General features: G+C 42.0%; 1 protein-coding gene across 1 annotated transcript in view; it reads right to left on the reverse strand.

The window, feature by feature from the left end:
* PTPRT (protein tyrosine phosphatase, receptor type, T) overlaps positions 1 to 12396 on the reverse strand; it is a 975109-nt gene that overhangs the window by 825218 nt on the left and 137495 nt on the right. The window contains exon 5 of the mRNA XM_006881719.1: positions 10150 to 10265. Within this exon, the coding sequence (XP_006881781.1) occupies positions 10150 to 10265 (116 nt within the window). The remainder of the gene's footprint in view (positions 1 to 10149; positions 10266 to 12396) is intronic.

A 12396-nucleotide genomic window follows, 5' to 3' on the forward strand; every position in this document is an offset into this window, starting at 1 on the left:
ACAGCAACAGTTAGAATATTTTTTTTTCTCTGAGCAATTGGTCTGTGTTTATCTCCTGGACACTGTGAACTGTGTATCTGACAAGTTTCCTCTCTCGTGCTGGTCGATGTGATGCTGTGGGCTCTGCCAGTGAGCTACCAGCAAGAGGCAGGTATGAAGAAATGCTGTTTGCAGCATGATGATCAGTGTGGTGTATTCTTATCCTGCAATCCTGGGGGGCGGGAGTGGGGGGGGGGGTCGTTCTCTTTTAATTTCTGCTTTCTCGTCATGTTTTCTGCCCTACTGTGAACCACCGGAAAAGAGAGCTCTGTGTATTAAGATTTGGTAAACAAGGAAAAGTAGATAAATAAAATGTAGGGAAACTTCACAATGCATGTTTCCATTTATTTCCTTCAAAACCTCAATTACATTCTGCTTTGGCATCCAACCGCTGACAGACTGCAGTTTAGGGCATGCATCTGAGCGCTGTAGCAGTAACCATCAGAAAGTGATTGGAAAATCCAAATAAAGTTGCTGCAAATATTGTGGCTCCTGCCTCATATTCTTGACCAATGACAAAGAAATCTCAGGGACCCTCGTGTGCTTGAATGAACTTCAAGAGCATATACCACCTCATACACCTGTTACTAGTTATCTATTTCTACAATAACGGTCTTATACAGTATTGTCCGTATAGGACTGAGTCAGTTAACTATAAAATGAGTATGAGGACAATTTGATAGGTCGAGGGAGGGGTGGGTAAAGGAAAGGGCAAAAATCCAGTGTGAAAAACAATGTATACGAACGTTATGAACTTTGTAAGTAAAATGGTATAAGATGTTTTAAAAATTAAAAACAGCCTTTCTACGAAGATGGAGTCGAAAGCGAAGAAGGAAGCCCCCGTCCCTCCCAAAACTGAAACCAAGCAAAGGCAGTAAAGGCCAAGAAGGCGTCCTGAAGGGTGTCCACAGTCAAAATAAAAAAAGAAGATCCACACGTGACCCAACCTTCCAGTGGCCTAAGATGCTGAAACTCCGAAGGCAGCCCAAATACCCCCGGAAGAGCGCCCCCAGGAGGAACAAGTTTGACCATTATGCCTTCATCAAGTTTCCCCTGACCACTGAGTCAGCCATGAAGAAGACAGAAGATAACAACACACTTGTGTTCATTGTGGATGTCAAGGTCAACAAACACCAAATCAAACAAGCTGTAAAGAAGCTCTATAACATTGAAGTGGCTAAGGTCAACACTTTGATTAGACCTGATGGAGAGAAGAAGGCCTATGTTCAACTTGCTTCTGACTATGATGCTTTGGATGTTGCCAACACAATAGGGATCATCTAAACTGAGGGCAGCTGGCTAATTCTAAATACAAATTTTTCTCACCATAAACAAACAAACAAACAAACGTGTATGAGGATATAAGGGGGCTGGGGGAGCAGAGGGGTAAGGATGGGTGTGAGGTGGTGTTCACAGGGTTGCACAATTTCATAGATGGAGAGAGGGATGGGTTAAGGATATGGGAAATATATGGCGTGAAAAACAATGTATAAGAACTTTGTAAGTAAATCACTGTAAAAGAAAAATTTTATATTAAATAAGAGCCATATGAATAAAATGTTATTTTAATCACGGGAGGGGAGAGTATATACTGCCACCAAACGCTTGAGAAAAGACTGAAGTTATCAAGGATTTCATTTTATGTTGCTCCACAATCAACAATCATGGAGGCAGCCAGCAAAAACTGAAATGAAAAGCTGTATTGGGACCTTATATTTGTTGCAAACTATTTTCTAACTCATTAGGAAGCAAAGATGTCACTTTGAAAACTTGGATCCAACGAACCCAAGACAAGATATGCAAAAGCTGGACAAGGAAAAGAACTGATGGTTTTTGTTTACGATGATGGTGGAAAAATATGAAATAAACCACGGACTGCCAGGAGAACAAACCCACCATCTCGGATGAAGGGCAGTCAGAAGGCTCCTTATAAATGAGGACAGAAAAAGTTCACCTCACATACTGTGGGCATGCTATCAGGAGGGCTTGGGCCCTGGAGGAGAACATCCTAACATCCTGCTTTGTAAGGGAGAGGTTCAGTGGAAAAAGGCAAAACCTTTAGTGAGAAAAACTGATGCAATGGCTGCATTAAAGAACTAAAAATAAAAAAATCTTTTAGGGAGCTCTGGTGGTCTAGTGGAAAGAAGCTGCACTGCAATCCTGAAGGTGCACGGTTTGAATCCACCAGATGCTCTGCTGGAAAAGGAAGGGCAAACTCCTCCTGTGCCAGTGGGATCCAATTTGTGATGGTACACCAAATGAAAAACAAGTAAACAAATAAAAATTTAAAAAAATAAAAAATTATTATGAAGATGGCACAGGGTCTGGCATGTTTCTGTTGTGCTTTATAAAGTTGCAGTGAGTCAGAGGAGTAACAACAACAACAACAACAATCTTTGAGTTTGTCATTTATCTTTCAGTTTGCCCTATTGTGGTGACTGATATATGGCTATAATGTTGGAGGCTATGTCACTAATGTATAAAATATGATCAAGGTCCACTGTAGAAAGCTAACAGAGCTTCCAAACTAAGACAGACTAGAAAGAAGAGACTGATGCTTTCCCACAGAAAACCCATTCATGCAAATCTCATGGAGAACAAAGGACGACTGTTCGACAGGCTTCTGGAAGATGAGTGTCCACTGTTGGAAGGCACGGAGGAGGTCACAAGGAGCATGAGCACATCAAAGATCATGACAATGGTATCGAACCGGCCAACTATTCTTCTCGCTCTAATCCCAAGAGTCAGAGCTGACATGACAACAGGTAAAAACAGCAGCAATGCTTCAGTCTCACGTGAGAGTTTACTACGTTCTCCTGTGGACTGCAGACAGTGCTGAAGGAGGAGGAGAAGGCCATTTAGCATCATTTCCATCCAACTGCACTGCAACAGCGCAAAGAAAGACCGTTGACCCCTAACTCTGCTCTTTCTGTCCGGGGATTTTCCAATTGCAGGAAATGGGCTCAAATGCAAGGAGGCAGGCCACAGTATGAATTCCCATAAAAGTGTGCAAAGATAAGGGGCCACAGATTAGGGACCAGCACCTAAACGAAGTCAGCCAACAGAGATAGATGAGCCAGTTGTTTTGATACATGAAACTGAACAGAACTGGAGAGCTGGAGACTACTTCTTTCAAATGCTGCCCCTTTTTCCTGAACCTGTGGGAGTCTCTTTTAAGAGCTGCACTGCCCAGGAGGACTTTCTGTACTTAGGGGATGTTCTCTAGTTGTGCTATTTTATGGTGGCAATTAAATTGATGCATATGACTATGGTGCACCTGAAATGTTGCTCCTGTGTCTAAATTTCAAATTCTATTTAATGTGTTGCATTTAAATAGACTAAGTTTTACAGGGTTGTGGGCTACAATGTCAATATATGAAAGCCAATTACATTCCTACATACAGCCATCAGAACTCAAATATCAGAAATTTTCAATGCCTTCTACAATAATATTAAGATATAAAACTTTTAAAGATAAACCTGACAAAAGATGTGCTATATTTGTATGCTGAAGAAAAAAAAAAAAAACAACACAAACCAAACCAACAAAACACTCCACAAACCCAACAAAACATTGCTGAATTAAATTAATAATGAGTTTGGCCTAAAGGAGAAATACAGTATGTTCATACAGATGAAATAACACAGCTAAGATGACACTTGTCTATAAAGCGATCTGTAGCTTGAATACAATCAACTCCTAATAAAATACTAGCAGGCTTTTTTGTATACATGGACATATCCTCTAAAATTTCTACAGAAATTCAAAAGACAAAGACCTAGGAATGGTAAAAAGGATATGGAATAGGAAAAAATTTTGAAGATTAACTAACCTAAACTTACTATACAGGCCATGGTCTTTGCAATCACTTGTTATGCATCAGAGAGTTGGACAATGACTAGGGAGGATAGAAGAATTGATGCCTTTGAACTGCGGTGCTGGAGAAGAGTATTGAGTGTACCATGGACTGCTAGGAAAACCAAAAGATTCACCCTGGAGTGGGTTAAACTGGGATGCTCCTTAGAGGCAAGGATTCTGAAGCTTCGTCTGACATACACTGGCCGTGTTGAAAGGAGGAGCCAGTTCTTGAAGAGGGACGTCATGCTTGGAAGACCAACTATGAGGTGAATTGATTGAGTGACTGGAGTAGTGGGGGTGGGTGTGTTGGAGACAGTGTGATTAGCACAGGACAGAGCAGGGTTTAGGACTGTTGTACACAGGGTCACTATGAGTCGCAGATGACTCAATGACACTTAACAACAACAACAACAAACTTACAATAATGTTACTGTAATTGGTGTGATACCAGCTTTCACAGCAACAAGTAGATAAATAGAACAGAATAAATGTCACAGAAATAAACCTACATATATACATAGATTTTTTTGGTTTTGGTTTTGGGTTTTTTTTTTACAAAGGTACAAAAAACAAGACAATACAGAAAGAACAGTTTTTTCAACCAATGGTCTTAGAACAAGCGGTACATCCACATGCAAAAAATATGAACACTTATGAATATCCGACACATAAAAAATTAACTTAGACTAGCTCATGAACCTAAATGTAAAAACAGAAAAGATCTAGAAGAAAACACAAGAGAAAATCCTTGTGACCTTGGGTTAGGCTAAGTTTTCAAAGACATACTACCAAAAGCAAGATCAATATTAGGGGGGGAAAATTATATACTGTACCTCATCAAAATTTTAAGATTCTGCTTTTCAAAGGATCCGCTTAAGAGGATGAAAAGGCAAGTCATAGATGGAGAGGAAATATTTGTGAAGCCTATATCTGATCAAGGACTTAGTTAGAATAAAGAACGCTCAAATCTCAACAATAAGAAAATGAGCCAGTAATGAATGAACAAGAAGATGTAAGGATGACTAACGAGTGTATGAAAGCATATTCAACATTATTAGTCATCAAGGAAGCAGACATCAAAACTGCAGTGTGATCCTACTGCAAACAAATCAGCAGAAGCAGTTGTTACTGAGTCAATGCTGATTTATGGCGACGTCATGTTTATCAAAACAGAAATGTGCTCCACAGCCTTATCTTTCCAGGGCTACTTCCTCTTTTCTTTCCTTTTCACTTTAACTCCTTTGGTGAAGTGATAAGAAGCTGTGCTGCAATCCCAAAGACAAGCGGTTCGAATCCACCACCTGCTGCATGGCGGAAGGACGGGCAATCTCCTCTAGTGCAATTAACTGCCTCTGAAAACCTGCTGGAAGGATATCTAAGAGTTCCGACTTGATGGTATAAACCACCACCACCCCCTTTTCACTAGCTATGCCTCTGTTTTATTGCCTTAATAAGCCTATTTCAGCTGCTTTGCTTAAAAACAAACAAACAAAGAAATGTGCTCCAAAAGGTTTTCAGGACCCCTGGTGGCACAGTGCATGCTGAATAAGTTGAATCCACCAATTGCTCCTTAGTGAAAAGACTGGCAGTCTCCACCCAGGAAGATGTGTAGCCTCCGAAACTGGATGGAAGGTCACTGTCTGAACTGACTCAATGGCAGGGACTGGGTGATTTTTGAAAAAATTTAATCTAATGTTGTTGCTGTTAGGCGCCATCGAGTTGCCTGTGACTCATAGCGACCCTATATACAATAGCCCTAAACCCTGCTCTATCCCTTACCAATCTTATTGTCTCCAACACACCTATCCCCATTACCCCAGTGACGGAATCAATCCATCTCACCAAGGATCTTCCTCTCCTGCGCTGTCCCTCCACTTTCCCAAGCATGATGTCCCTCTCCAAGAACTGATTCTGCTTTGCAACATGTACAAAGTATGTCAGATGAAGCTTCAGAATCCTTGCCTCCAAGGAGCAGGCTGGCTTTACCCTCTCCAGGAAGAACTTGTCTGTTCTACTAGCAGTCCATGGTATATTCAATACTCTTCTCCAGCACCACAGCTCAAATGCATTAACTCTCCTATCATCCCTAGTCATCATCCAGCTCTCTGATGCATAGCAAGTAATTGCAAAGACCATGGCCCGTATCAGGCGCACCTAGTCTCCAGACTGATATCATTGCTCTTCAATACATTGAAGAGGTCTCTGACAGCCGACTTTCTCAGTGCAATTCATCTTTTAATTTCCTGGCTGCGGGTACCAAGAGTGTTGATTGTGGAGCCAAGCAAACTGAAGCTGTCAACAATCTCAATCTTTTCACCATCTATCATGATGTTGCCAATGGGCTCAGTCGTGAGAATCTTTGTTTTCTTGATATTAAGCTTCAATCCACATTGAAGGCTACAGTCCTTGACCTTCTGCAGCAAGCACTTCAGGTCCTCCTCAGTTTCAGCAAGCAGGGTTGTGTCTGCTGCATAACACTGTTGATAAGTCTACCTCTAATCCTGATGCCACACTTCTCCTCATGGAGCCCAGTCTGCCTGATAATCTGTTCCATATATAGATTGAAAAGATACGAAGACAGGACACATCCTTGATACACACCCTTCCCAACTTTGAACCATGCAGTGTTTCCTTGCTCTATTCTGATGACTGCCTCCTCATCCAAGTGTAGGTTTCATATAAGCTGGTTTACTTAAGAAGTTTGCACACATTGTTTTTTTCACACCAGATCCCAGGCCTTTCTCCTAACGTGTCTCTCAGTAGGTATGAATCATCAATCTTTCAATTAGTAGCCAAGCACATAACTCTTTTGCCATCCAGAGATTCCAATAGCACACTCCTGCTCCAATGGCTAAAACTACCAAGACTGATCATATCAAGTGTTGGTGACCATATGGAGCAACTAGAACTCTCCCTTGAACTACTCAGTAGAAAGACGCACTACTAACCCCAAGACAGCATTTCTTGGGTGGTTTGAATCCACTGGCAACTCCCCAGAGGAAAGAGGGGCAATCTCCTGTGCAATTCACAGCCCCAGAAATTCAATGTAAGATTTGTCATGAGTTGGTTCCAATCTGACACAAGGAGTTTCAGGGGTTTGTTTCGGGTTTTGTCATCTGCTTTTGTGGTGGGTTTGTGTTTGTTTTTTTTAAATTATGATATGTTGACGTTGTTGTTGTTGTTAAGTGCCACTGAGTCATAGGCGACTCATAGCGACCTATGATCAGAAGTCCTGAACACCTGTATAACTTTCACCCTTTATCCAGGTTCATAGGGTTTCGGAGGCAAGCTATTTTTGGAAGTGGATGTCACTCCTGCTTCCAAGCTTATTTTAATTGGGAGCTCCACCAAACACTGTCCACTATGGGTAACCATTATCACATTTGACACATCAGTGTCACAGTGTTCAGCATCACAGCAACCATGAGTTACCTCTGTACAGCAAGTGGACAGACCAGGACTATACGACCAACAAGAATGTTTCACCAAAAACAATTAAAAACAGGCCTGAGGGCCACAGATTAAAGTCACCCACGTTTGCCTCAGTAGCATCACTTTCTGTCCACTAGGCCAACTGAGCGCACTCTATGTTGTTGTTGTTAAGTGCCGTCGAGTAGTGGGTGACTCACAGCAACACTGTGAACAAAAGTCCTAAACACCTGTGTAACTTTCTTCCTTTCTCCATGTTCACAGGGTTTCCAGAGGCAAGCTATTTTTGGAAGCTGATGCTACTCCTGCTTCCAAGCTTGTTTTAATCGGGAAGCTCCACCAAATATTGTCCACCATAGGTGACCATTATCACATTTAACACATCAGTGTCACAGTGTTCAGCATGACAGCAACCACGAGTTACATGTAAAATGATAACGCTAAATATTTATCCGCCATATACGTCACTGCACTTCTAGATATTTACCAAAGAGAACTGAAAGCATACATCCCCACAAAGACTTGCACATGAATGTGCACCAATTTTTTTTTGGTAATAGATCCAATTTTTTTTTAAAAAAACCAAACCTAGTCTACATCAATATGGGAGCTCTGGTAGCCCAGTTGTAAGAAGCTGCATTGTAACACCAAAGGTACATGGTTCAAATCCATCAGGGGCTCTGTGGAGGAAAAGATGGGCAATCTCTTCTCTTGTGATTCACTGACTCTGAAAACCCACAGGAAGGTCAGTTACGTATCGGTTCCAACTCAACAAGACATAACAACAACAACATACTCAATATGTTAAAAGATAAAATGTGGTACGTTCATCTCTCTCTCTCATAGCTGATGTTATGGTGGGTTTCCAAGACTGTAAACCTCGTAGGAAAATATTTCTCCTACAGAGAAATTGGTGGATTTGAAACACCAGAGAGGTGAGGCCTTTGCGTTAGCAACACAACAGTCAATGGGCTACAACTCCAGAACTCATGTAACAGAATATTGTTCAGGGGGATAAAAGATAAATTATTGAAAAATAATATAGCACAGAGACATCTCGAAGGAATTTTCTTTGGTGAAAGAAAAGAGAATGCTTTATGATTGCATTTATATAAAATTTTAGAACATACAAAGGAACATAGTGTGGGAGAAAACACATCAGTTGCTGTAATAATACAGACTAATAAAAGTGATGGTAATAATGTCATATGAATGCATGTATAATGTCAAAATCTACTAAATTATAAACTTTAAATGTTGTTGTTGTTAAGTGCCGTCGAGTCGCTTGCGACTCATAGCGACCCTATATACAACAGCCCTAAACTCCGCTCTGTCCTGTGCCAATCGCACTGTCTCTGACACTCCCATCCCAATTATCCCAGTCACTGAATCAATCCACCTCATAGAGGGCCTTCCTCTCCTGCGCCGTCCCTCCACCCTCCCAAGCATGATGTCCCTCTCCAAGGACCGGTTCCTCCTCACAACATGTCCAAAGTATGTTAGATGGAGCCTCAGAATCTTTGCCTCCAAGGAGCCACCCGGTTTAACCCTTTCCAGGACAAATCTGTTTGTTTTCCTAGCAGTCCATGGTATTCTCAATACTCTTCTCCAGCACCACAGCTCAAAGGCATCAATTCTCCTTCTATCCTCCTTGGTCATTGTCCAACTCTCTGATGCATAACAAGTGATTGCGAAGACCATAGCCTGTATCAGACGCACCTTAGTCTCCAGAGAGACACCATTGCTCTTCAGTACTTTGGAGAGGTCCCTAACAGCAGACTTTCCCATGGCAATGCGCCTTTTAATTTCCTGGCTGCTGGTGCCAAGACTGTTGACTATGGAGCCAAGCAAACTAAAGCTGTGTACAATCTCAATCTCTTCACCATCCATCCTGATGCTGCCAATTGCATCCTTGCGCAGGGGCCATGCTAATCTTCTCTGTATCATTCCAATTTTAGTATATGTGCTGCCAAAGCGAGCACAAACTTTAAATATTGTATGTAAATTATACCTCAACAAAACGGTTTACATTTTTTTAAAAAAAATAAAAAATTTTAAATAGTCACATGTGGCTAGTGTATAAAATTTTGAACTTTGTTGCTGCCCAAGAACTTGGGATTTCTGTGATCAGTGATGGCACTATGCCTGCCGCTATACAAAACTTTATCCTGGTTTCTCTCCTACTGCCCTGACCCTGAGCTCCAATCAAACAGATTCCTGACCCTGAGCTCCAATCAAACAGATCCATTCTCAACTTGGTAGGAAGAAGGGGCAAGGATAAGGATTAAGAGGAAAATAGGACTATGTTTAGAACACTATTGTGGTGGGGTCTAGATAGCATTGCCTACTGTAAACATTGATTAGTTTGTTCATTTTGTGATCAAGGGTGTCTCTGATTTTACCCCAATGCTACCTACTAGATGGAAACTTCCAGACCACTGGACATCCAATAACCTTATAGGAAAAATATTACGATGCTACATATCCAGAACTGAAAAGAGGAAGTTTGCCTCAACCTTGTAAAACTAGGTTTCAAACACAAAGTATGTTAGAAGAATTGATGCAAATTCTATTTCTAGCACTTTTTGCTTTGTGGTCTCAGTTTCTCCATCTGTAAAAAGGGTACAATCTGTTGTGTCACCTACCTAAGAGAACTCCAAACAAGAATTGAGACATCAATACAGAACACACTCCAAGGAGCAGAAGTCCTTAATAAATGGTCCTTCCCCTTAACCCAGCAGGCCCTCCACCATAGCACACACTTTCCTGTAGCCAGGAAATAGGCATGGATAGGTTTAAGCAAGAGGTTGCCTCATCCTTACCTGAAGCCAAAGTTTGTCATGCTGAGACCACTTTCCACCAGCAATGCACTGAAATGTGGCATTCTGTCCCACGTTCACCTCGACATTTTGGAGTCTCAGGAAGTGAGGTGCTTTTCCTAAGGGAGAAACCAAAGAATATGTGAGGACAGGAATCTGCAGCCTGAACCACTTCCCCACCAGGACAGCAGCGAAGGCTGGGATGCTGTGTCTGCGATGATGCCTGGGTCAATGACAAGCCAGTATTTACTGATCACTCACAATCAATCACAGACGCCAAGAATTTTTAATATGAGTGTTTGTCACATATAATTTAATAAAACCTCACAAAACTACATGAAGTGGATAGTAGTCGAATTTCAAAGACCAGAAAACAAAGGACATTAGGAGCTGCACAGTTAGGCAAACAGACTGTCACAGATGAGTCACCACAAGAATCTTAGACTTGAGGAAACATAAGGTCTATTTTATTAGCTGCTACATAATAGTAATTAGTCCAATCAGTTCAAACATTCTAGCACAGGCCCAAATTGACTGTTGCCCTGGGCCTGGCACTAGATGAAAGGTAGACCCATAGAGCTGGAGGTTGAGAAGAAAAAAAGTGGAAAGGAAGGGAATGGAAACTGATCCCTGAAAAGTCGATCTGGTGCTGTGGGTGAACTAAAAGAAGGCAGATGGAGCCAAGCACCTTCAGATCTGAGACTTCCATGCCTGGCATTGGTGATGATGAAGATAAAATCAAGACAAAGAAAAAGAGAAGTAGGAGAAGAGACAGAGGAAGAGAATATTATAGTGGCAAGAAGCTGCACTGCAATCCCAAAGGCATGGGGTTCAAGGCCACCAGCCACTCTGCAGGAAAGGGATGGGCAATCTCCTCCTGTGCGATTAACAGCCTCTGAACACCTGCTGGAGGTTCGGCTATGGGTCGGTTCCAACAACAACAACAACAACATTTACTGCTTATGATTGGATAGGTACTGCATGCTCTCTCAATTTCCACATCAACTTGTTTAAAACAGTGCAGTGCGATGGTAATATCCCTATTTTACAATAACGAAGCTGAGACGCAGTTTAATGTGGGTGAAGGTCATGGACAGTACGATGGACTGCCGGAAGAACTGACACATCTATCTCGGGAGAACTGTGGTCAGAATGCTACTCGGAAGCGAGGAGGATGAAGCTTCATCTCCGCTCCCTTGGGACACGTTATAGGAAGGACTGGTTCCCAGAAAAGGACATCATGCTGGCAGAGCAGGGCATCAATAGAGAACAGGAAGACAATCAATGGAACAGATTGACACGGTGGCTGTGACAATGGGCCGAGACACAGCCCTGATTATGAGGATGCTGCTGGACTGGGCAGTGTTTCACGTTGTTCTGTGATGATCGTGCACAGCCAGGCTGAGTCAGAACCGAGTCAACAGCACATAACAAGAGGCTGAGTCAGAGAGGTCAATAAACTTACTCAAGGTCACAGAGCCATTAAGTGCCAGGCCCCAGATTCAATCTCAAGCGGCCTGGCTTCCAAATTTAGGCTGTCAAATCAATGCTACAACACCTCCTAAACATAGGGAGAGAAGACATTCATCTTCACTGGGCATAGCTGGGAAGGACTTTCAAATGAAATGCACTGTTTCGGTGAGTTACTAACTCTATGAAGAACCATGTTTTACAGTGGCGAAATGGCCATGTCTCTGTGAGAGAGGTCCTCACCTTAGTCCAGAGGTGGGTGGACTTAAGCCCAGAGGAGAAGAAGCCTTGTCATTGAGACTAACACTGCCAAAGACCTCCACTACCATCAACCAAATCATAAATGAACGACCAGGGCATTCTCCAGATGAGAGCCAGGTTAGGAGGTATAAGAGGAATGAGTATATTCTACAATGGCCTTTGGCCTGCTTTTCAGAAGGAGCTGAATGTCCACAAAGACGTAACAGCAATAATAACATTGACGGAAGGGGCTCCTCCATGGAAAAATATTAGAATCAATGTTTTATATGATCTATCTACTTTACCTTCATGGCATCTCTGCAAGGCAGAAACTATTCTTTACCTTAGAGTGCCAGAAACCAAGGTACAGAAAATTCTAAAATAGTGTTACTAAAAGAAACAGGAGTCGAATCCACTTCCTAAACAACATGCCTCCGGAAACTCTATGAACTTTGATAAACAGTGATAGTTCTAGAAAAGCTTCAGGCCTTTTGTTCGTAGGGTCATTAGGAGCCATCTCAAATTGAAGGCAATCAACAA

This window comes from Elephantulus edwardii, unplaced genomic scaffold (genome assembly GCF_000299155.1).
Source record: "Elephantulus edwardii isolate Elephantulus edwardi_28Jun2011 unplaced genomic scaffold, EleEdw1.0 scaffold00015, whole genome shotgun sequence".
In the NCBI taxonomy this organism is placed as follows: Eukaryota; Metazoa; Chordata; class Mammalia; order Macroscelidea; family Macroscelididae; genus Elephantulus; species Elephantulus edwardii.